General features: G+C 35.5%; 1 protein-coding gene across 1 annotated transcript in view; it reads right to left on the bottom strand.

Moving 5' to 3' along the window:
* The window catches only part of CDH4 (cadherin 4), a 1212105-nt gene extending 1198681 nt beyond the window's left edge, over nucleotides 1-13424 (bottom strand). Inside the window, exons 1-2 of the mRNA XM_031949243.1 lie at nucleotides 13314-13424; nucleotides 9938-10049 (exon numbers count right to left, since the gene is read on the bottom strand). Coding sequence (XP_031805103.1) covers nucleotides 9938-10049; nucleotides 13314-13370 — 169 coding nt within the window. The 5' untranslated portion in view covers nucleotides 13371-13424. The remainder of the gene's footprint in view (nucleotides 1-9937; nucleotides 10050-13313) is intronic.
* Nucleotides 13425-27151: the final 13727 nt, after the last annotated feature.

The following is a 27151-nucleotide window of genomic DNA, read 5'->3' as shown; positions in this document are numbered from 1 at the left end:
TTACAAAGGAGGGATTAGGAACTCAGAGAGGTGAAATAATTTGCCCAAGGTCAGCCTAGTCAGGATGGGTACTTAAAGTCCAGTACATTTTCTACTACACTTCTCTATCTTAGGACAACAATATTCTGTAAAACTTTCCCTATTTTGATGCATATGAAGTGATATCAAGCAAGTCATTTGCTTTAAGCCTCAGTTTCTTAATCTGCAAAATGAAGATGATGGGTTAGATGAGTTTTAAGGTCACTTTTGATCCTATATTCCTATGTCAGTCACCATCAGCCAACCAGAATTACAAAAGGACCATTTCATTGGTTCTTCCTGCCCTTTGCCAAATGGTGAGAAAGAAAGATGGGGAATAGTCTATTCATCTTCATAGAAGAGAAAGATCTGTTATTTTTCTGGGCAAAAGAATAAAAAAGGAATAATTAGTTGTACTGAGTTGCTCTGAGTTGCCAGAGTCACCATCATGACAGAATGTGAAGTAGCATCAGGAAAAAGCAACAGGTATAGCCAAAAGAAGTAGAGTGACTGATAACTCTATACTTTACACATAATAAATAGTCATGGGATTCAAAACCGAGATGAAATCTTTATCTAGCATTTTCATTTTACAGATGAAAAAAAAATTAAGAGGTTAAGTGACTTCTGCAAAAATTGCAAAGCTACTAAGTAGGAGAGCACATAGATGAATTCATGTCCTCTTAATTCCAAATCCATCTTTCTTTATGTTACATGTATTATCTCTATTACCTAACTGGGAGCTTACTGGAGCTCACAAGTACTGTTATATTTTATAAGAATAAAGATATGAGAACTTTAGAGATCTTAACTGAAAGAAATTAAAAAAAGGTTTTGAAGGTTTTTTTTTGCCTTTTTAAAAACATACAGGAATTCACTAGTGAAGATTGTACTTTCAAAAAAGTCAGAATAATAGATAAATCCTTTGAAAAGACAGATGCTTTATTTTTTTTTCTTTTATCTGAATGCTTCTAATTAAGCTTAATGTTTACTTAACCATGCTTTCATTAAAAAAGAAAAAAAAGAAAAAGAAAACTCCCTTACTTTAATGTTAACCTGCCTTCATTTATCACTACCTAAAAATCCATAAAAAATCTTTCTTTCAAATTCCAGCATTTAAAAACTCATATCATAAAATTCATAAGGCAAACAATGCATTTATCTATACTAAATATGCTTTTAAACTTTAACAAAAAAAAATCACTGGAAAAAAATCCCAGCAGGATATAATTAGAAAATTTATATTTCTGAAGGTAAAAAATTGGATGTCACGAAAGCCTTACCAAAATAAAAGTGCTCTCACAGAGTTAGTTCATTGAGACTATTCTATAAAAGAAAGGGCAAGTGAAAAGCCCAATAGCTCAAGATCACTGAGGCTTAAACAAGCAACTATCCTACTAATGGCTCCATTGATGAGGTCAAGAAGACCATGACACTGACTCAAATGTAGAAGTTACTAACATTTTGGAGCACATGATGGCTCATGTCACCAAAAGAAAGAACAAATGCTTTGAAGAACAAATACAATGTCCTTTAAAAAATGAAAACAGCATTTTAGGTACCTTATTTTAATGTAATCTTAGAGAAGGAATGCAGGGAATATTCATGACTTGAGAACAGGTTAAAAATCCAACATTTAAAGGTAGAGATAATTATCTGCTACAAGTCTCCACCAAATAATGAATCTGTGTGTGTGTGTGTGTGTGTGTGTGTGTGTGTGTGTGTGGTGTGTGGTTTGTGGCTTTTCTTGATCACTAATCATAAATCTCATTAATATTACAATTCATCCACATTATACACAATTTGTGTAAAGTGGTTCAGGCATGAACCAAGCTTTCCTAAACCAAGCTCATCAAATGTTTTCAAGGGTTTCCAAAACTGAAACTTCATTAGGCTCTTTCCATCTTCTCCTTTTCAAAAAGTTGGCAAAGACTGAAAGCAGAGTAAGAGATCTGGGCTTAGGCCACTTACTACATGTCCAGCATTAAAAAATACCTGTTTGCAAAGGAAGGTCTACTTCCAATGAAGGACAAGCCAAGTAAATGTAGCTGAAGTGTCTGTAAAGTTCAGATCAGCATTACATGAACAATAAAACTTTAACAACTATTTAAACTTAAAAGGTGATGGCAAAGTAATTCTCCATTTATTTCAAAGGAAGAACCCAATGTAACACATACTACATTCAAATTCTACCATCGTGAGTTTTATGCTTATTAGTAAAGTTACTGGAAAATGTCACTTTTCTACAGAACCATAGTATTTCAGGAATGTTTTCTTTCAATTTATAAAAGGATTAAGTGGCAAAAAAATGAGAGAATTATAACAAAGAAAAAAAATTGAAAATGACCCTATAGTAGTAAAAAGAGGCTAGGATTGAATGGCAGAGTTTAGCATCTCTTCTGTATCATACTGTTTTAGAGAATTGCAGCGGGTATTGAAAAGTTAATTTGCCCAGGACCACACAATCACTATGGTTCAAACTTGAATCCAAGTTTTCCAGACCTTGAAGCCAGTTGTCTATCCATTATACATGCTGCCTCTCTAATACAGACTGCTCATATTAAATCCTTATGATACTTTGATATATCTTTTGAAGATATGATATGGTTTTTAAGTTATAGAGAAGCAAAATAATTCAACATTTGATATTATGATACACAAATATATATACATATATATATACATATATATCACTTTCTAGCTATAGATATTTAAATAGATTGATATGTTGTTATTCAATCATTTCAATCATGTCTAACTATTCATGACCTTATTTGGGGTTTTCCTGGCAAAGAAACTGAATGGTTTGGCATTTCCTTTCCCAGCTGAATTAGAAGATGAGGAAACAGAGTCAAATACAGTTAAATGATTTGCCCAGAGTCACAGAACTAGTAAGTCTCTGAGGTTCAATTTGAGTCTTTTGATTTGAGGATTGTACCATCTAGCCCATAGAATAGACAGCTAATTATGCATATAGATTTTATCATTAGCTATCTATATCTATCTACCTGTATGTTTGTATGTATGTGCCTGTACATATATAAGTTTGTATGCATATGTATATATGTATGTATGTGTATGTATATGTATATCGGGGGGAGAGAGACAGAGAGAGAGTCTATGTACATTTTGGGGTGGAAATAAAGTGTGAAATAACATAAATGTTTGGGTTTCTATAAAATTATCAAACTGCACTTTATATTATTTTACTATTTTGCTTTAAAAAGTTGCATGCAACTGATAGAAACTTCTAAACTGCTATTGAAAACAGAACTTAACAAAAAGGACCTGGCAAAAACTTGGTAAACTGGGACAGATGAGAAGAACTGAATTAATGATAAGCTCTTCAATAAACAAACTTCTGCCACTAAAATATGGCTGCTTAAAAAGAAAAAAAAAAGTAGCTATCCTTTGTTGTTTTGGTGTCAATAAAATAGGAAGGCTAAATTAAGAAGGAAATTGAGATTAAGAGACCCAGAGGTAGACCAACAAACCAAATCTTGTCCACAAAGGTTTAACTTTAATTTCAACAAGCCAGTTTTTAATTTTTCTATAAAGTGAGGAGATTGGAATAGCTTTCAAAGGTTCCTTCCAGATTTAAATTCCAAGAATTTATGGACTTATCTACCAGCCACTGAAATCAAATATTTACATAGTTAAGTAGGGTCACTTTTTATTTAGCTGAATGGATAGCCTTGGATTTTTATAGTGATCAAAAGTGACTTTTGGTACAAATCCTCATCCAAAGAACTGAATCATATATATATTTGAACAGGGGAATAGTATGGTTAAAGAGACCTCCAGATTTTTTCTTTAAGTCTGCTGATTCAGTATAAAGTGATATATACTAAAAATTTACTGACATGAGTATGTTGTTTTTAATCATGAGAAACAGTGCTATGTATGAATAATAAGTTATCATTTGCATGGCACATTAATGTTTATAAAGCACTTTTATTATCTCATTTGATCTTCCTATTGTGCTTAACCCTTAATTTTCAGTGATTATACTTGAAATTGCATACCATGTAGCCCTTTCCTTTCAAAATCTATTAATTCTTTCTCTTTAATAATATAATGTTAAATATATTTTAATATATTTAACATGTATTGGACTACCTACCATCTAGGGGAAGGGGGGAAGGGGGGAAGGAGGGGGAAATTTGGAACAGAAAGTTTTACAAGGGTCAATATTAAAACATTACCCATGCATTATGTTTTGTAAATAAAAAGCTTTAATAAAAATAATGTAATGTTAATAAATTCCTCATTACAACTCACCCCCCTATTTTCCTTCCCTCTTCCTTTCCTTTATTAAGAAAATAACTTTGCTTAGAAGACAAAAATTATATAGCCTTATGAAATTAAAGCTGGAAGAAGACTTTGAGATTAGCTAGCCCAATTCCCCTGTTTCTCCTTTTACTCAATGCTTCAACATATTTTATAGAAAACATTCAATAGGATTCTGACAATAGTGGGACTGATCTGAGCCAATAACTATATCATCCCCAAATGCCACTGTCTTGCTCCTTCCTTCCCTTAAAAGCATTATTCGCCTTGTACTCCATAACAAGGAACACAAAGTCGTCAGTCTCTACTACATCAAGGACGAGACCAAGCCCTATTGCCCACCCCTCAAAAGATTACACCAACATGAACTAAAGCTAATCTCACACCAAGTACTTTGTGGCAGAATATTAGACTTCACCAATTCATCAGACTTATTGTCTCCAGTTTATGTTAAACACAAATTATTAACAAAAACCATGAGAAAAGATATCAGTCTAGTAATAACCCCAGACAATTCAGACAATACTAAAGCTATATGATTGTTCTTGAAGAAAAATGGCAAGTCAATCCAATTTTAGAATATATATGTATATATACACACATATATGCACATATATATGTATATATATATATATATATATATATCAAATGTCATTGATCATGCTATATTATATTATTCCTCTCCCCCCAACAAAAAACAATATAAAGAAACCTAAACAAAAAAGGTATATGCAATTTTATTAAGTCACTTTCAGGGAAAAGCAAAGATATTAGACAACTGTCTTAGGGATCTCCTAGTGCCACACATTAGCTAAACTCATACTCCACATCTCTATATTTAGCTATTATGCTTACAAAGGTTCACAATACATAGTGGTTGCTACCCTATTGGGGACAACTATTTTAAGCCTAATTAGCATGAGATTTTTTAGAATGCAAATGCTTTTCATTTAGACATAAAACAAAATGCCATGACATTTCTTCCATCCATTTATCATAAACAAGTTAATTACTGTGTAACAAATAGCTCCTGCTAGAATCTGTAAGTTTCTAAGATGCTGGTGAGCTGATGGAGGCAAACAGGATAAACCACAATGTAATAGTGAATAGCTCATGGCATAGTTATAATAAAAAAAAAATGACTCTGTGAAAGCTTTTGTTGTCAAATTAAGGTTAAACTATTTCTATCGGAATAACTCAATTATAAGCTGTCATTATCTGTTTAATTTGATTCACATGCCACTTTGATGCATAATTCTTATTCAATGTGCTTATAAAAAGTACTAAAATTTACTGTGGGGGTGCAGAATTTTTCATTTCCTTGATTGTTTTAGAATCTGCTTCCTTTTCTAAAAATTTTGAGGGGGATAGTCATTTGTTTTTTGTTTGTTTGTTTGTTTGTTTTATTTAATAGCCTTTTATTTACAGGATATATACATGAGTAACTTTACAGCATTAACAATTGCCAAACCTCTTGTTCCAATTTTTCACCTCTTACCCCCCCCCCACCCCCTCCCCTAGATGGCAGGATGACCAGTAGATGTTAAATATATTAAAATATAAATTAGATACACAATAAGTATACCTGACCAAAACGTTATTTTGCTGTAGAAAAAGAATCAGACTCTGAAATATTGTACAATTAGCTTGTGAAGGAAATCAAAAATGCAGGTGTGCATAAATATAGGGATTGGGAATTCAATGTAATGGTTTTTAGTCATCTCCCAGAGTTCTTTTTCTGGGCATAGCTAGTTCAGTTCATTACTGCTCCATTAGAAATGATTTGGTTGATCTCGTTGCTGAGGATGGCCTGGTCCATCAGAACTGGTCATCATATAGTATTGTTGTTGAAGTATATAATGATCTCCTGGTCCTGCTCATTTCACTCAGCATCAGTTCGTGTAAGTCTCTCCAGGCCTTTCTGAAATCATCCTGTTGGTCATTTCTTACAGAACAGTAATATTCCATAATTTTCATATACCACAATTTATTCAGCCATTCTCCAACTGATGGACATCCATTCAGTTTCCAGTTTCTAGCCACTACAAAAAGGGCTGCCACAAACATTCGTGCACATACAGGTCCCTTTCCCTTCTTTATAATCTCTTTGGGATATAATCCCAGTAGTAACACTGCTGGATCAAAGGGTATGCACAGTTTGATAACTTTTTGAGCATAGTTCCAAACTACTCTCCAAAATGGTTGGATTCGTTCACAACTCCACCAACAATGAATCAATGTCCCAGTTTTCCCACATCCCCTCCAACAATCATCATTATTTTTTCCTGTCATCTTAGCCAATCTGACAGGTGTGTAGTGGTATCTTAGAGTTGTCTTAATTTGCATTTCTCTGATTAATAATGACTTGGAGCATCTTTTCATATGACTAGAAATAGTTTCAATTTCTTCATCTGAGAATTGTCTGTTCATATCCTTTGACCATTTTTCAATTGGAGAATGGCTTGATTTTTTATAAATTAGAGTTAATTCTCTATATATTTTGGAAATGAGGCCTTTATCAGAACCTTTGACTGTAAAAATATTTTCCCAGTTTATTGCTTCCCTTCTAATCTTGTCTGCATTAGTTTTGTTTGTACAGAAACTTTTCAGTTTGGTATAATCGAAATTTTCTATTTTGTGATCAGTAATGATCTCTAGTTCTGCTTTGGTCATAAAGACCTTCCCCTTCCACAGGTCTGAGAGGTAAACTATCCTATGTTCCTCTAATTTATTAATAATTTCATTCTTTATGCCTAGGTCATGAACCCATTTTGACCTTATCTTGGTGTACGGCGTTAAGTATGGATCAATGCCTAGTTTCTGCCATATTAGTTTCCAATTTTCCCAGCAATTTTTATCAAACAGTAAGTTCTTATCCCAAAAGCTGGGATCTTTGGGTTTGTCAAAGACTAGGTTGCTATATTTGTTGACTGTTTTATCCCTTGAACCTAATCTATTCCACTGATCAACTAATCTATTCCTTAGCCAATACCAAATAGTTATTCCTTAGCCAATACCAAATAGTTGGGATAGTCATTTGTTAACAAGTTTTATGGCCCTTAAAAAAGACAGCTAGCCAGTTGGATTCAGTGTAACAAAATAATGGATGACATCTAAGCTCAAAGGAATGAACATCTATTTTTCCCCACCTATAAAACAAGAGAGATTAAGTACAGTTTCTTGCTGTTTATTGAAGTTCTTCATTCAGTTATGAAAATAAAGCTCACTGTTATATATTTCAGGTATAGTGAGTATTTGGAAAGTAAAAAAGCCAAACACAAATGGAAACATGTTTTGAGTGTGAGCATTTATTTGCTTAGGTAATTTATATAATGGCATCACCTACTTCTTTAGATTATAAATAATAAAAGTTTATATTCAATTTAATTCACAAAAATTTGTTAAATGTCTCCTATTGTAAGATACTGTGAATAAAGAGACAAAAAGAAGACAAGGAAGAAGAAGTGGAAAAGGAGAAGGAAAAGAAAGAAGAAGAAAAAGGAGGAGAAGGAGGAAGAAGGAAGAAGAAAATTTTGCCCTCAAGGAAATTTTTCATCTTCTAGAAAACTATGTTTTTTTGAATAATACATGTGGTTATATTGGTGTATATACTTATACATGCACACTCATATGCACACACATGCATGTATGTATATCTACATATGTGCATGTATATGTATGTGTCCATAAATACACTATATATGTGTGTATGTATGTATGTGTATATATATTTATATATATAGATAGATAGATATAGATATATGTATAGATATAGATCCATGTAAGTCATCATAGTAAAGTGAATAGATATTTGGCTTTGGAGTCAGGAAGATTTGGGTTCAAGTCCTGAATCTGGCACATACTGTTTGTGTGATCCTGGGCAAGTTATGTAATGCCTCAGTGCCATAGGCAAATCTTTAAAACTATGCTGCAGAAAGGTTTTGCATCTCATTAAGATTCCCTACATTGATGAAACCATAAATCTTGTTGGAGACTAAACAAAAATAAATAAATGAATAAATAAACTCATCCCAAAGAGTCTAGCACATTCATGCTAGGGGAGGGAATATGCTGGGGGTGCAAAGGGCATCAAGAGGCACAATAAGTATTGTTATACTATACATAACAATTAACTAAAATGGAATTCTTAATTTTAATGAGATTATATAGAAATATTCATCTTCAACAAATTAAAGATTCCCACAGAGAATAAATTGCACTTTTAAAAAATTCACATATGTAAACATTTACATTTCTTTTAGTGATCTTTTAATCACATTCACCAAGTTTCAAAAACCTTTTTTTTTTTCTTCCATTTTCTATTACATTCTTCCTCATGGAGACATAAATATACCAACTGCCTACAAATTTTCTGTCGATCAATGAGGGATTCAATATCATCATCTGACTGATTTAGAAGTCATCTCAGAGGTTTCCTGATGAGTTATAAGTAAAAGACATTAGAGTCAGTTAAAAAAAATTCTGATTGACAGACCATGAAGATGCAAACAGGCAGACAGGTTATATCAGTATAGAAACCTGCTTTGTTTCAACACTCATCAAGTGAGAAGTGAAGCCCAAACTTCACTACAAACTTCTAATCTTTCTAAAAAACTATAGTTGCTTTTCATTTCAAAAGGAAAACAACATAGTCACACCTCAGTGACAAACTGATAAGAAAGTTAGTTAAAAGATAAAACTCATATTTTCTTACTACCACAAAACAAGTTATTTGATAATTTATACAGTTATAAGTGTTGAAATATTACAACAATTCTTTACATAAACTTCCCAACCTTCTTTACTGTGGATTCTGAAAAAACTCTATTACAATGGGAAAATCTGGAATAGATAAGGAACATATAACTCAATGTCTTAAATATGAGGTTTCTTCTTCTCAGGGAAGAAAAACGGGTTTATTTCTTTTACCATGCAAATATAAAGTTTAATTAGTTTGGCTTGAAAGGGAAACAGATCAATATCCGGGATGATCTATTGTCATTTCAATTTTGAAGCTGTCTTAGAGTTTGCCATCACAAAAGTGAATATAATCCTGCAATTACTATAAAGCTAATTGGTAGTTTCTTCTTGCATGTGTGTTTTCTTGTTGTCAGTGGGGCAGTAATGAAAATGAATGCCACATTTGTGAACAGAATGTCTGTAGGCTTGTTTACCACATTTGCGACAACAACGTCTGCTTTATCATGCATTTCAAAGCAGGGATAATTTAAGAATCCTGAATTTCATACATAAAAATACTTGGGAAAAGTCTCATCTGCACATTATTTGGGTGAGGTTACAAGCCATTTTGAATTTCTTGGCCAGGAAATTAGTTACTTCACTCAAAAAATGACAAAAATTCCAAATAATTTACTTGAGATTCCAAATAGCTTTCATATAGACTTACTTGTATTTTGTTCACCTTAGAAACACAGTTTATATAAAATTAGGATGCTCAAAGATATGAGAGTCAAAAAAAATTAATAATGATTGACCTTTGTGCAGCACTTTGAGAGCCCTATAGAACTTTGTCTTATTTGAGCTTCACAGCAATCCTAAGAAATATGAACTACTGCCCCTTTCAACTGAGAATACCATAACTTATTTCCACTACTCCAAGGCTCCCTACCTTTAAGTAACTTCTCTCCTTGCAGAACATTTTGGGAGATAAGTGCAGTATAAGTTTCTTCGGAGAAACCCGGTTTGCAGGCTGCTCTGACTGTAAGATTTCCATTGTGGGCCTAAGGGTAGAAAAACAAATTTTTCTTAAATAAAAATAAATGAATGAAAAAATCAGCAAATGAATAACATGATTATGTGTTCTATCTCTATGATAGCTAGAGTTTGGAAAGGACTTCAAACTGAATTATAGAGGTCTTTCCCAGACAATCTGAAAACATGGATTCTCAGCTGTCTGAAGTTATAACTGAAAGGGAGAGCTACAGAGAGAATGTCATGCAAGACAGGGAAGTATTATTCAGGAAAACTAAGCAGGACATTCATTGCATGCAAGCTTTCAGGGAATCATTCCAATGGAGCTGATAAGGCAGACAGCAAGAAATGGGTTTTCTACATAACGACAAGTCACTCAAGAACAGCATGTTGACTGAGAGGTTATAGGAACTCCTCTGACTTGGATCAGATGGGCTCAAGAGCTTAGTGATGAGTAAAAGAGCCTGGAGAAGGCACAGTTTTCCAGGCAATATTGGAGTTTATTCTTTCCTCAGAGGCCTAAGAGACTTAGGTACCGTCCCATTCCTGCTTGGTACTTTCTGGAACAGGGAACTGGGAGGGGAAGCGAAGGTTGAAGTTCTTAAAAATATGAAGAAAAATCTCTAAATCATGCTCTCCTCTCTATTTCCTCTCCCCTTTATTCCCTCCCCCCCAAAAACCCTCAAAACTTGCTAGATAGGACATTACCATTTAAAGTACTGAAGACCCCTTTATTCCCTCCCCCCCAAAAACCCTCAAAACTTGCTAGATAGGACATTACCATTTAAAGTACTGAAGACAAACAAACAGAGAGTTTGGTCCCAAGTTGCATTCTCTCTAAAAGAAGTCAGAGAATGTAACCTGCTGAAAGATTCAAAGTTGCAGCTCTCCTCACCATCTACTCCCTCACCCCGAGGAGGGACTTCTATTACAGTTCCATATCTAAAGCCAGAGGAAGGAAGAGCACCAGCAGACTCTTTATTGAACTTTAGCCCTGTGGTTCTTTTCCCTGGGAGAGTCAAGTTTATCCGATTTGAATGTTAAATGTTACAGAGCCCAAGGAGAGTCATAAACATCATCTTTTTCTTTTATTTTATTTTCTTCTCTCTCTCTTTCTCTCTCCTTTCCTTCCTTCCTTCCTTTTTTCCTTCCTTCCTCTCTCCCCCCCTCCCTCTCCATTCTTTCCTTTTTTCCCACCAGCTTTCTTAAACAATGTATTAAAGACAAGAGCCAAATCATTAGAAAGGACACTGATTTATCCCATACTCCTCCAGTAATTAAAGAGATTAGAAGTAAAGGACACTATAAGGAGAACTATTTCTGCAAATATGGAAGTCCACTATCATGACAGACATTTTTTTAAAACTGTATCAAACCCTTCTTTGACTTACAGTACACAAAAATCATTGCTGTCATCTCTGTTCCAAACTCAGCTGCAAGAGATGCCAGTTCCCCAGACCTCAGCTGTCTCTGACAAGATGGGCAGACTATCGAAGAAACTGTCAGGAGAATCCCAACAGCTCTGGGCTAAGGTAGCCAAGGAAACTAAAGGACCAGGTGCTGTCCTCTCCTCCTCTTTCCTAATTAACCACTCACCCAAGGTAGAATTTGAGCCATTAAGTGTATTCCCCCCCATACATAGACCCTTTAACACGTCTGGATGGGAACTATTTCCTCAATTTCGAAACAAACCAAAGGCACACCCAAATCCTTAGTTAGTTGCCAGGGCTATCATACATTAGCACAAAGTTAGCTCCAGTTTTCCCCTGTAAGGGTAGCTGTTGTGAGTGCATAATTCACACCAGGCCCTTTTTTTCCTCGTGGTTTGAAAACAAACATTATGACTGGTTTCTTTTGTTTATTTCCGAGGTTTAAAGGCTATACCAAGAGCCTCTTCCTAGGGAGATTTTTTTTTTTTTTTTTTTTTTTTGCATGTACGTCCAGACCCACTCTGTTCTGGGACTATTGTCTAGGTCTTCACCCTCTTTCTACACATTCCTTAAATCTGCCGACCTGGTTACAGTCTATCCCAACCTGCTACCACCACCCTGAATCACTAAATCTGCAGTAATACTTGGCCCATGCCAGTTCGGGTGCAGTGAGTAGAAAAAAATAGACATTCCGTCCAAAGGGAGAAGAGTGGAAGTAATGACAAGGGGGTAGAATGGAACACCAGAGAGAAAGAGGACCAGTTCCACGTCTGCTCCCCATTTGGAATTATCTGCACAGATTTTAAAATAAATAAGTAAAGGCAAGATCATCTTTCCAAAAACTAATAGCAGAACAAGGTGGGAAAGGACACTGTCCCTTGCTGACCCTACTCTTATACTACGATGCTGTGAGAGTGTTTCAAAATCTTCCACAACCAAGAAGCCAAAAGACTCTAAAGATACTCTATTTTCAAAATGCCCTGTGTGGGATCTTGGTTATTATGGAAGTACATGTGAATGATGTATTTGTGTGTGCATAGGGAGATCCTCAGAGATATGCCAATATTCACCTGCAAGTACTATTTATTTATTTATTACCTCAGAAATTAGCGGAGACAGTGCTGTTCTATCTAAGCAAAGCCCAGAGCAAGGAGCAGCAGAGTTGTAACCCTGATACACATATACACCAGGACTCCTCCCCATGCTAGCCAAACCCTTCCTTCCCTCCCATGCCCAGCTCCAGGCTACGCTCGCCAACTCCACAGCCGTCCTGGCTCCCCTACGAGACATAGGCTGGCTCCATGCATCCGAGTCAGAGGAGCTGATGATGGGGAAGAGGAAAGAGGCTTAACTGGTTCAGCTACTGTAGGTAGCGTAGTAATACACACAGCGAGAACCCAGCTCCGGGTACCCAGACCAAACGAACCTCCCCTGCCTTGTTCTTCCAAACAGCCCTTCAGTTTAAGAAGGGGCTTGGGGGCTGCCAGAGCCAATGAATGGATGGATGGAGGAGGGTGTGTGTGTGTGTGTGTGTGTGTGTGTTTTGGAAAGCATGCCAGCGATCCAGCGGGGAGACTCCGCTACACACCAGCACTTAGAGGACACACAGTGTAGGGGTGTATATGTGTATATGTGTGTGGTAGAGTGTGTGTTTGTGTGAGCGCGTAGAGAGCGAGCTAAGCCTGCACCACCCCCGGTCGCCACCGCCTCCCCTCTGCACCCCAAAGAGCCCGAGGCTTTGGAGGAGGAGGAGGGAAAAGAGGAGGAGGAGGAGCAGGAGTGAGAGGCAGCAGAGCAGGAGGAGGGACCCGTAGTCGCTCTCCAGCAGCAGCCGCGGGCGACCAAGCGGGGCACGAAACTTACCCGGAGCGAGCCGTAGACCGACAGCAGCACAAGTAGAGTTCCGGAGCCAATAGTCATTTTCCCCGCTGCGCCCGGGCGCCTGCACGCGCCGCCGCCGCTGCCCTCGCCGCCGCCCCCGCCGCTGCTGCTGCCGCTGCCGCTATCCCGCGCCAGCTCCCGGCTCCCAGCCCGGCAGCGCAATCCCCGGTCCCCGCCCCCCACCCCCTCCCGCCACCCCCACCTTTCTGGTCCCTTGCCTCCACCTTCTGGGGAACCCAACTCTCTTGCTGTCTTTCGCCCGTTCGCTCTCCCTGTTTTTTCCCCTCCCTCTCTGGATCTCTCCTTGGCGTGCGCGCTCGCTCTCCCTGCCGCCCGCTCCTCTTTTTCCGCCTGGTCTGAACTGCAGGTGAAACGCGCTCCGTGCAGCTCCAGCAAAATCCCCGCCCCTCAAGCCCGGCCCCGTTCGCCTTGGACTGACAGGGAGCCTTAAAGGAGCCGCACTCAGCCTCCGCCAGCGCCTTCAAATGCCAGCCCGCAGTAGCCGCCTGCGCGACCACCTAGGGTCTCACCCCTACAGTCTCTCTCCTTGCCTTTATTTCGCAAGCCGGGAGGGAGAGGAGAAGGAAGACTTCGCCAGTCTTCCTTCGCACCTGCGAGTAGAACTGAGGGTGAAGGGGGAGAAGGCGCCTTATGCCGGGTCCGGGAGGTGCAGATGCTTTGTGCTATGAAAGTTGGCTGGATGCAAATGAATTGGAGACAGAAATAATAGTAATGATAAAAATAATAAAATAGTAAGAGGACCTCTACTCAGAAACACTAGTGTTTCCTTTGAGTGGAAGGGGGAAGTGTTTTTGAAAGAAGAGTGACTTCTTGCCAATGGAGGAACAGATATTTTCCATAATCTCTCCTTACTCTCTTTAACCTATGATAAAAAAAAAAAAAAAAAGACTCAGACTCACAAGAGATGAATGAATTAAAAAACAAAAACAAAAAAGGGGGAATTTAATGAATTAATACCACCATCCACCCGCTTCTCTTCAGTTGAATGACTATTCAGCACATTGCTTTTTATTTATTCATTCTCTCATTCATTCATTCATTCATTTACTTGAAGAAACAATAGCTATGGAATGCTTCACAACTGCAGAACTTTGGGGAATAGGATGACCTCTATAAGGTTAAATCTCGGCATTTACACTGTTCTCAGTCTCCAGCCGAGAACTGAGATTGTCTGGATCTGATTCTGTATTTAATGTTAAGACTGAGGAGCCAAGAAAGAGACTTTGCATTTTGGAGGAGAAGCGAGGTGTCAATTCGCATCTGGAAAAAAAAAAAAAAAGCTGCTAGACAGTTCGGACATAAGACCTGACTACTTTTGCTCTGGATGAGAGGTTTCTGAACCTAGGGGGAGGGGGAGACATCTAGTCTACAAGTGAAACATATGTAGAGCTCCAAAAGTGAGTAGCTGTTTGTGTTTGTGTTTCCTCTGAGGAGATAAAAGTGGCTTCATTGGCTCTGATATTTTGAGTTTTCTTTGTCTTGATATTGCAGAAGATTTGTGTCTAGAATATATTAGTTCTGATTTTTAAAAATGTTCAGCAGAAGGAGGGAAAAGAAGATTGAGTCAAATGGTTAGGTCCCAAGGTCAGAAGAAATTTATAAGATAGCTCTGAAAAATTGTGAATGTTTTCCTCTCTCCCCCTTCTTTTAAACTTTAGAGCAACGTAGTGTGCTGGTTAAAACTGCCCTCTTTTAGAGATAGGGGTTCTGATCTTAGACTCAGATAACTCAAAGTGTGAAAGAATAGTAATTTGTGCAATTCATGAAATAAAGATTTTTTTCTGGATGTGCTTAGGAGAATAAAACAAGGAATTAAACTAGATAAATAAAATCAGTAATACCTTTCTATCTTTCATTGATGAAACTTAATGAAGTTTCACAATCAGGTTCACACCACCCTTAAACTACCCATGTTATAGTGTCCTCAGGCCTGTATAAGTAGATATCAATTGATTATAATTTAGTTTGCATAACCTATTCAGTGGTCTTTTAAGATGCAATTTAACAAGTTTTTAGCATATATGATCACATTCTCTCTAGGGAAAAATTTGTTCCAACAACCAATGGGCAGAATGCCCTAAAATTTCTAAGGAAGTCTCAGGAATAATTATTTGTTTGAGATGCTTCATCAAACCTTTGGTATAGTTTACAGCTCCACCATAGGACTATTTTAGAACCAAAAAGTTTCATCTACAGAACTGTTTCTTTTTGTCAAGGCATCATCTCTTAAAGATCCCAGTTGAGATTAAAATGTTTCCTACAAGAGATAATACTTAGCACCCAACACAGGACCTGGCACATAATAAACATTTATTAAATTGCTGTTAATTGATTCACAGAGGAAAGGTTTTTATTATTTTGTCTCTTAGAGGCAAGTAGATGACATAGATGACATAGTGGATAGAGTTCGGGGCCTGAAATCAGGAAGACCTGAGTTCAAATGCCCCTTCAGCTCTGTGAATCTGGGCAAGTCACTGAACTGTCTGGTCAATTTCCTTAGTTACAAAATTACAAGTTATTGTAAGGATCAAATGAGATAATATTAGTTAAGGATTTAGAATAATACTTGGCACACAATTGGTGCTTAATAAAGGCTATTCCCTTCTTCAGGATGAGAATCTAACAAATTTAAATTCCTTCTCCTGTTATTTCCAATTGATGTTGTTATTGTTGTTGCTGTTTTATTCATGTTTTTTTTTAATTTTGTACCAAAGCTAAATCAATGTGCTAATATCTTGTCTAACAATATATATAATATCCTTCATACCTCTCTCTATAAAGAAGTGTGTTTTATTATCCTTCTGTTCTTCTGGGCCACAATTAGTCATCATAATTAATCAATTCACCAGTCTTTCAATGTTGTTTCAGTTTATGATGTAGTCAATGTTTATATTATTCTTCTGGTCTTGGACCTTTACTTTGTGTCAGTTCATACAAGTCTTTTTAATTGTCCTTTCATTCCTTATATCCTTCAAAAAACAGATATCTCCTATTTTATATTCTTATTCTCCTTTTGCTTTTTCTATCTCAAAGATATCTAGATGGTACAAGGCTTGCAGACAAAAAAGTTCTCATTGTTCAGTCATCTCTGACTTTTCATGATCCCATTTTTGGGTTTTCTTGGCAGAGATGCTGGAGTGGGTTACCATTTTCTTCTCTGGCTTATTATAAAAGATGAGGAAACTGAGGCAACCAGGGTTAAGTGACTTGTCAAGGTCACAGCTAATAAGTCACTAAAGCCAGATTTGAACTCAAGGACAAGAGTCTTCCTGACTTCAGATTCCATACTCTAAGTACCACTTTGCTGCTAATTGCACTTAGGAAGATCTGGGTTCAAATGTAGCCTCAGACATTTATTAGCTGTGTGATCCTGAGCAAGTCACTCAACCTCTATTTTTCTACTCTAATAAATACAAATTCATTTCTTAATAAATACTTGTTTCCTTCTTTCTCAAAAGATGGTGAGAAGAAATGTGTAATCCTCCATGTTTGCCATGAAGACTATATTTAGATCTAGATCTGCTCTTTGCCTAGCTTGTTCCTCTCCAACCTCCAATTCCTCTGTTTATTTCTTATTCCTTGGGTTCCTTCCAGGTTCACTCAAATATCAGCTCATTTTGAAAGTCTTTCCTTATCCCTCAGTTGTTAGTGCTCTCTCCCTTCTCAAATGTAGAGCACTGGATTTAGGACCAACACCCCTGTGTGGTCTTCTACTCACAACCTCCCTTTAAGGAAAGCACTTAATTTTCTCTGGGTCTCAATGTTTCTATCCTTAAAATAAAGAAAGTTAGGGATAACATCCTTAGCAGCTCTTCTGCTATGACACCATGATCAGGAATTTATTTTTTTTTTTTCTGCTTACATAATAGACTGTAAGCTTCTAGAGAACAATGACTTTTTCTTTTCTTTTTTTTTCCTGCAGCTCCAACTATATAATGTCATGCCATTAGTGGACACTTAAGTAAATTGTAAGTGCAGACTTGATATAATGTAAATAGCATTATTGTCTTGGAGACAGATATGTGTTGTTACACATACTTCTGGTGGTGGAGAAGCCCTTTGTGGGCTCTTCCCGAGTTCTTCTACCACTTTGAAATTCGGACTGGATTACCAACAGGAACTGAGAAGAAGTTGGTATTTCTGCATAACATTTAAAGAGCCCTAGAGAAAAGTGTGCTTTTGTTCCTAAGAGATATTAAGAAAATGGATTTGTAAGGGTAAAGTATGAGTATTTTCCTCTCAACACCTGTAAACTGTTGACTTTAATTGGGCTACAGATGTTCACTGAGCATAAGATCCTTTTTCCCTCTGCCTACTACTTGTTGATTTGGGTTTTGGAGGAATGATAGTTTAGAAAGAAATTAGCTATTTTTATCAGTACTATTTCTCCCCCTGATTTTTCATTTGGTGTTTTTTTTAAAAAAAAAATTTCTTCCCTTTTTTAGAATTAGCAGGAATGAAGGGTAAAAAGGAAGTGAAATAAAGGTACTAAAAGTCAACATTCATTGACTCCAGACTATATCAGACACCAAGCTAGGTGCTGAGAACACAGAGATAAAAATGTAACAGTCCCTGCCTTCAGACAAGTTATATTCTCTTAGGAGAAATAACAGGTACACATACCAGTTAAAAAAATCTGTCTACATATATAGACATACTATGTGTGTATGTATATAACAATATATAAAACATTTCACAGATCAGGATATGTGCATGTTTAGATATATACATTTATATAAACATCTTTGTGTACATATGCATGTGCACACACACACACATATATACATAAAACAAAGAACTAGAATTAAGAACCTGCCTATTAACTGAAAAATTACTGAACAAATTATGGTATATAAACACAATGTGTTTATATTGTTCTATAATAAATGAAAGAAAAATTATTTTATAAAAACTGAAGACATATAGATGGATACAGAGCAGAATCAGGAGAAAAAAATGTAACATTATAAAGATATCTGAAAGAATTAAAGCCTCACATCAATATTGTGATCAATTGCCATTCTAAAAGATCAGTGATGAACTATTTTCTAAAAACCAATGATGAACTATTTTGTCCATCTTCTGACAGAGAAGTAATGGACTCGGGGTCCAGAATGAAGCATATTTTTGGACATGGTCAATTTAATAATCTTTTTTGCTTATTTCATATTTGTTAAAATTGTTTTGATTTTCTTTTTTTTCCCAACAGGTGTGAGAAGTGGGAGGGGTAAAAAAATAAATTTTGGTAATTAATAAAAAAAATTAAATTCTAAAAAGTTACCAGAGATCTTAAATTTCATTCATTATATCTTTGAGTCCATGAAGTTCAAGTACTTTTTATATTTACAATGATTTTCTATGTAATGTAAAGGTTATTGATGGCCTTAAATACTAGGCTGAATAATTTTTTAAATTGTATATGAAAGGCAATAAGCAATTAGTAAAAAAAAAATTATGTGAGTGGGGGTGGGTTAGTAGATGTGTGTGGTGACATGTGAAAAAGCATAATAAGATGTTGAATCACAAAATATTGGAATTAGAAGGGATCTTTAGACTCAATATAATCCAACCTTTCTTCCCCTTCTTTCTGTTCCTTTTATAGAGGCAAATTAAGACTAACACTGATTGTTACCTAAGGACACATGACTAATCAGCAACAGGAAATTAATCAAACAGGATATTAATCAAAGTTCATTACTTTTCCCACTATTCCAGGTTACCAAAATGTACTTTTTAGCAGTATGGAAATCATGCTACTGGCCATCTCAATACACATAATAACATGCATACACACACATGCAAATGGACCTGTGATCTCATAGATTCAGGAGCTTCCTTCAACAATGAAGATCACAGAGTATCAATTCCTTCCCATCCTGAGCAACTTTCATTTATATTATCCAAAAAGTTTACCAGAAACACACCACCTCATGTGTGGGAGATCTTCACTGTCTCCCAATATCATCAGGGTAACAGTAGAGTACTCTGGGTATGCACATATTATCCTTTGTTCTTGCTACATCAACCATAAAAGTTTTTGGTGACATCATATACTATCATTTTCTTAGGAGTTTTTCTTAATTATATACTGCAATCTGCTTACTCTTACCATGTATCTTTCCATTGCGTACAAATATACATTATAGTAAATCTTTCTCCTGAGTACTTCCTCATAAGAACTACTGATAAAGACAGATTTATAGTTGAAACTAATATGAAGACTCCTTCTACTTTCAATAACAACATCACTTTCTCATTGACAGTGATGGGAGTCATAATGGATATGAAAGGAATATAGAATCTCAAGGACTCATAGATACAGTGAGTCATATCATGTTAAATCTACCAGAGTCTTTAAAGTTCACCTAGTATGATGTTCTCCTTTTTCAGTCAATAGAGGTCCTAAGAGATGCTATAGCTTATCTAAGGCCACACCTCGGGTTACTGACTGGAACTTGAATCTTGAATCTATTTGAATCTATTTGTCTTACTGACAAAAAGAAGATAGTATTTCTAAGATATCAGTCAGTGTAGCAAAATGCAGTGAGCTTTTGATGTTTTTGAGAGAGATCTTTTGGGAATTTAGAACCTTCAAGAATTAATATGGCAGAGCAGAGGGGTTCAGTCCTAAAGAGAACTCCCCAGCAAGACAAACTATGAAGCTATCAAAAATATCAAATTTGTTAAAATAAAAAAATAAATCTTCCAAAAAAAAAAAAAAAGAAAGAATAGTTGTCTTGGGATCCCAGAGTTTTTGTTCTATTTTTTGAGGTAATTTGTTTCCTGCCTGTGGTTAGAAAAGGGGAAGAAAATTAGGAGCAGAAAAACACATATTGTATAAATGGCAGAATCAAAATTTCATTTGTAATCACATCTTGTTTGACTTGTTTTCTGTTTTAGAGGATTCCTGACATGCAAAGTAAATAAACATATAGAAAAAAATGATAAATTTGGTTTTATTGAAATCTCTGACAGAGATAGAATCAATGAATCTTAAAGTTGGAAGGGGCCATAAAAAGTAGGTAATCAACCCCAATATTTTATACATAAGAGAACTCAGGCCTCAGGAAACAAATAAGTTATAAAATCATATCAACTCAAAGTTAACTTTAGAGGCTATGTAGTCCACCCCTAAATGAATAGTAATCTTCTCTTCAGTTTCTAGTCATAGGCAATCATTCACCAGTGAGGAAAAATCAGATACTTTTCAAGACTACCTATTCTACTTTTTTTTTTACTTGAATGAAGTCAAACTCTACCACTCTGAAACTTCTATCTATTACTTTTAGTTTTCCCATCTGGACTAAAAGTCACAAATGTCATCCTTTACTAGTCCTTCAGATGAAGATAGTTGTTATATCTTCCCTCAGCCTTTTTTTTCCCTATAAGATAAACATCCCCAGTTCCTTCAGATTCCAAGTCAGAGAGGGAGTTAATGAATTGAGACCAAATCCCTTATTTTATGATACTTTATTTGGGACTGACTTTGATAATTGCATTCAGGCACAGAGCATATTGTTTTGAACCTCCCGAATAGAGTATAAATCTCTATCCTCTGAGGATGAATCTTTAGATCTTAAGATAAGATCTTTAAAAAGAACTAAAAGTTGTGTGTGTGTGTGTGTGTGTGTGTGTGTGTGTGTGTTCTTTATACTACTAAAAAATGGCAGATGATCAAGTAGAGTGATAGTGTTTTGGAACCAAACCATGTTGTGGTTCTACAATCTGTTAGAAGAAAGATTAGACTTATTCTGCCTGGGCTCAGAGAACAAAGCTGGGATGGATGAATGGAAATTACAAGGATGAAGATTTCAGTTTAATATAAAGGAAGACTTTCTAAAAATTAAAATTACACATGTAAAGGTAAAAAATACCAACTCTCACATTTTACTAATTTTACCAGGAGCTGAAGAAGCTAAAGTTTGGGATTGTTAAGCAATTTGCAGAGGATTATAATGGCTGATCTGAGATTTGAACTCAATCCGCATGAATCTAGAGAAATTGCTCCTTTTGTTATACCAGGTTGTCCATAGTATTATCCCAAAAAATGGAATGAGCTGATTTAGAATATGGTAAATTTCTCTTTGTCGGATGCACTTAAGTCAAAGTTCAATGATCACTTTTCAGAAACATTACAGGCAAAATTCATGCTTCAGGTAGGATTTGGACCACATGATTTCTGAGGTCCCTTTTAACTCTGAGCTTTATTTTCTTGTATGACTTGTAAACCTGTGATGAGAGCCTTGAGGCTGTTTCCATTGGATTAAAGAACAACAAATATACCTTTGGAGCATTTTATTCCCATTTCCTGATTATTTGTCAGATTCTAACATCTACTTCCTAGATATCTCAAGGAAAAAAAAAAGTGTGTGTGTGTGTGTGTGTGTGTGTGTGTGTGTGTGTAGCAGAGGGAAAAGAGCATACTGTGTAAATTGAAGTGGTTTCTACTCTGATAATTAAATGAACTTTTAAATTAAGCATTTAATTTCTTATATCTTTTGTGGGCATCTTTGTTCAATTGAAAAATATTCTGGGCTGAGAACTAGAACCTTTGGTTCTAGATCTTTAGTATATCATTTGTTTTCTCTGGGATGTAGTTTTCTTATCTATAAAATGAGAAGAGTAACTGAACTAGATAACCTCTGAGATTTTTTCTTACTTTGAAAGTCTATGGTCCTATGACAAATATGAATATAACTCCCATTTGACCATATGCCAAATGAAGAAATGAAATGAACAACCTGAAGTGACCCATACATTATGCATTTATGATGACAGGAGGGATAAGAAAGATACTGAATACTGATTAAGTAACAGATGGATTCTACACTTTGCAAGCTAGAAACCCAAAGTCCAGAAAGATGTTTCTAACTTAATCATGACAAGGTAAATCCAATGAGAAAAATCTTTATTAAAAAGTAGAAAGAGGTGTTATAGAATGGATTCATAAGATGCTGATTCAAAATCTTGAAGTTATTCATAATATTAAATTGGGAATTAGATATAACATTTGAATGGATGAAAGAATTATGGGTTTCCCAATAAAATCAGGAGTGAAACAAGGTCACCCACTATCACCATTACTATTCAATATTATACTAGAAATGCTAGCTTTGGCAATAAGAGATGAAAAAGAGATAAGAGGAATTAGAGTAGATAATGAGGAAACCAAATTATCACTCTTTGCAGATGATATGATGGTATACTTAGAGAACCCCGAGATTCTACTTAAAAGCTATTAGAAATAATCCACAACTTTAGCAAAGTTGCAGGATATAAAATAAATCCACATAAATTCTCAGCATTTTTATACATCACTAACAAAATCAACCAGCAAGACATACAAAGAGAAATTCCATTTAAATAACTGTCAATAGTATAAAATATTTGGGAATCTATGTGCCAAGGGAAAGTCAAGAACTATATGAGCAAAACTACAAAACACTTTCCACACAAATAAATTCAGATCTAAACAATTGGAAAAATATTAGGTGCTCTTGGATAGGTTGAGCAAATATAATAAAGATGGCAATACTTATTAAACTAATCTATATATTTACTGCTATACCAATCAGACTCCCAAGAAACTATTGCAATGACCTGGAAAAAAATAACATCAACATTCATCTGGAAGAACAAAAGGTCAAAAACTTCAAGGGAACTAATGAAAAAAAATCAAATGAACGTGGCCTAGCCATACCTGATCTAAAACTGTATTATAAAGCAGAGGGCATCAAAACCATTAGGTATTGGCTAAGAAATAGACTAGTTGATCAGTGGAATAGGTTAGGTTCACAAGACAAAATAGTTAATAATTATAGCAATCTAGTGTTTGACAAACCCAAAGACTGCAACGATTGGGATAAGAATTTATTATTTGACAAAAACTGCTGGGAAAATTGGAAATTAGTATGGCATAAACTAGACATTGACCCACACTTAACACCATATACCATGCTAAGGTCAAAATGGGTTCATGATTTAGGCAAAAAGAATGAGATTATAAATAAATTAGAGGAACATAGGATAGTTTACTTCTCAGACCTATGGAGGAGGAAGGAATTTGTGACCAAAGAAGAACTAGAGATCATCATTGATCACAAAATAGAAAATTTGACTATATCAAGTTAAAAAGCTTTTGTACAAACAAAACTATTGCAGACATAATTAGAAGGGAAGCAATAAACTTGGGGAAACATTTTTACAGTTAAAGGTTCTCATAAAGGCCTCATTTTCAAAATACATAGAGAATTGACGCTAATTTATAAGAAATCAAGCCATTCTCCAATTGATAAATGGTGAAATGATATGAGTAGATAATTTTCAGACGATGAAATTGAAACTATTTCTACCCATATGATGAAGTGTACTAAGTCATTATTGATCAGAGAAATGCAAATTTAGACAACTCTGAGATACCACTACACACCTGTCAGATTGACTAAGATGATAGGAAAAGATAACAATGAATGTTGGTTAGGATGTGGGAAAACTGAGACACTAATGCATTGTTGATGGAATTGTGAACAGATCTAACCATTCTGGAGAGCAATTTGGAACTATACTCAAAAAGTTATCAAACTGTGCATACTCTTTGATCCAGCAGTGTTACTACTCGACTTGTATCCCAAAGAGATATTAAAGAAGGGAAAAGGACTTGTATGTGCAAAAATGTTTGTGGCAGCCCTTTTTGTAGTGGCTAGAAGCTGATGCCCATCAATTGGAGAATGGCTGAGTAAATTGTGGCATATAGATGTTATGGAATATTATTATTCTGTAAGAAATGACGAGCAGGATGAATACAGAGAGTCTTGGAGACACTTACATGAACTGATGCTATATTAAATGAGCAGAACCAGGAGATCATTATACACTTCAACAATAATACTATATGAGGACCAACGGAAGTGGCTCTCTTCAACAATGAGAGGATCCAAATCAGTTCCAATTGATCAGTAATAAACAGAACCAGCTACATCCAGTGAAAGAATACTGGGAAATGAGTGTGGACCACAACATAGCATTTACACTCTTTCAATTATTGTTTGCTTGCTTTTTGTTTTTCTTCCCAGGTTATTTTTGCCTTCTTTCTATATCCGATTTTTCTTGTGCAACAAGATAACTGTATAAATGTTTATATACATATATTGTATTTAGCATATACTTTAACATATTTAGCATGTATGGGGCTACCTGCCATCTAGGGGAGGGAGTGGAGGGATGAAGGGGAAAAGTGGAACAGAAGTTTTTGCAAGGGTCAATGTTGAAAAATTACCCATGCATATGTTTTGTCAATAAAAATCTATAATAAAAAAAATTATGGTTTGAGAACTCCTGAATCCTCTTACAAGGACATTCTCAGACTGATCCTCACAGAGGCCAAAACCAAAACAATATAAAAGAAAAACCTTTATTTTCTAACCAGAGAAGATTAGGGCTAAAATGACCATGGTAAAATTTGAAGTATATTTGAAAGACCACTGAATTGGGAGTCAGAAAATTTGTGTTCTTAGTTATTTTTTTAAAGGAAGTTAGATCATACAATAGATAGAGAGCTGGACCAAGACTCAGGAAAACCTGAGTTGACATTTATCCTCCAAATATTAGTAGTATGACTCTAGGCAAATCACCAACTTTGATCTTTCTCAGTTTCCTCATCTGTAAAAAGGGTTCATAATAGCACTTAAACCTTCCAGTGTAATTTTGAGGATAATAGGAGATGTTTGTAAAGTACTTTGCAAACCTTAAACCCTTTATAAATGCCAATTATTATTATTATGGATTTATCACTAAATGCCTTTATCACCTTTGAGAAGACACTTAGCTTCTCTGGATTTCTGTATTCTCATTTATAGATACATTAAAAAGCCTTTATATGCTTATTGTGTGCCACCTACTATGTGTAGCAATGAGAATACAAATACAAGCAAATAAGAGAGTAATTCTGCTCAATAAATTTATATTCAAAAGTAAGAAGACCACACAAAAAGAATAAATGAGAAAGGGAGGCAAGGGTGAGATGGAGAGGGTACATAGAATACCAATGGGACAAGGCTCCTCCTAAGGAAAGGAAGCCCAGAGAGTAAGTTGACCTGGGAGCACTGAGAGTGTGAAAGGTATTCCTCTTGAAATGGGAGTCTTACTTAGGGACTCCAATCCCCGAGGACAAATCTCTAGAGTGAAGGAGTCAATGCCCATTTTCTATTGTACATTTTGCAACTTAGACTACTTTTCACATGAGTAAGCTGAGGTCAGAAAGATTATAACTTGTCCAGTTCCAGTTACTGAGAAAGCGGAATAGAACTGGTCAGTCTTCTGACATCTAATGCTCTCCTCTATGTCATGAGACTTCCATTCAGGAATATATATAGTCTAGGCACCAGAGGGTTGATTGTTAAATTTTCATTGTGAACATTTACAACTCAGAAACTGATAAACACTACAAGGCAGAGATTGATTTATTGTTGTATTAATTATTAAGACTTAAAAAGTGATGAAAATGGTTTTACACATTGAACTTTATACTGAATAGTGGTATACACATTTTTCCCCGAGAAAACTGCTTGTTAAAAATTTACCAACACATTCCTCCTTCCATTCCTGTTTATGTCTTAGTTGTCAGATCTTATACATGTACAGTGTCTCATATTTTGATATTGCTTTATGTTATTCAGAGGACTTTCAATTTATTCCACCAAATTCCCAAGAGTCATTAAAACATTTATTATTATTTTCTTACAACAGGAGTAGAGAAATTCTAGACCATGGATCTTATACAACCTTCAAAATCATTTGGTCTTACCCTGTCTAGGCAACCAAGGTAATGGTTCAACTAGATACATCAGTTAGGTACAATAACTTTCCGGTACTTGAGTTTTATATGTTTTAAGTTGATAATCTTGTGTAACTTGTGAATGATATTGAAATGGCCCTTGATAGAAAAAAAGGGTCCCCCATACCTGTCTTAAAATTAAAAAAAAAAGTCTTAACAAGTTTAAATATATTGAACAAGTTAGTCAAGTGTAAATGCAATAATAAAATTCAAACTTTCCAGGACACCATGTTTCCTAAATTGATTATAAGTACTAGCAGATGACACACCACATTTAAATCAAATACATTAAGCTGGCTCCTTCATTTTCCTACAACCAAATGTGGTAAAGGTAAACTTTTGTCTCTATCAGTCTACTATAAGTCTTAATAGAAAGACCAGTACTTTTCTGTACTTAATCACCCCAAATGATCTTTAAAAGGAAGGCAACGCCTTCTTTACTTTCTGTGTCATTTTTTTCTTTGTCTGCTTTGTAGGGACAACACATTAATAGTCTGTGCTAATATGCATTTGTACACATAAGATGAGGGTCTTGGAGAAAGTTTTAGACCTGGAGGTAGGACTTAAGGGAACTCTTCCTTATTCTTGAACCAACAATAAAATGTCTCCAGTTAATGAAGGAGCAATACTATGCATTCTATTGAGGTACAGTAAAAACTGTTCCTCAACACATTCTTCAAAGTCATTTAATAAGGCTGCCTTGGCTTTCTTCCACATATGCTTTAGCTTCTGGGATTAATAAGAATAATATCTTTTAACAAATAAGGTCTTTCTTTTCAGATTTTCTAAGAATCTTAAATGTTCAATTTTAAATTTATTAATTATTGCAGGTGGTAGGAATATTATATGACCATCCTTAGCACTGGGCCTAACAATAAAGTTGACTAATTGAGGAATTAATCAATTAAATAAATATTAGCTGATGTCAGAAATAATGCTCTTTATTAACTGATTTTGCTGATTCTAG

The sequence above is a fragment of the Sarcophilus harrisii genome, chromosome 2, assembly GCF_902635505.1.
Source record: "Sarcophilus harrisii chromosome 2, mSarHar1.11, whole genome shotgun sequence".
Lineage (NCBI taxonomy): Eukaryota > Metazoa > Chordata > Mammalia > Dasyuromorphia > Dasyuridae > Sarcophilus > Sarcophilus harrisii.
This window is presented reverse-complemented; position numbering and strand designations above follow the sequence as displayed.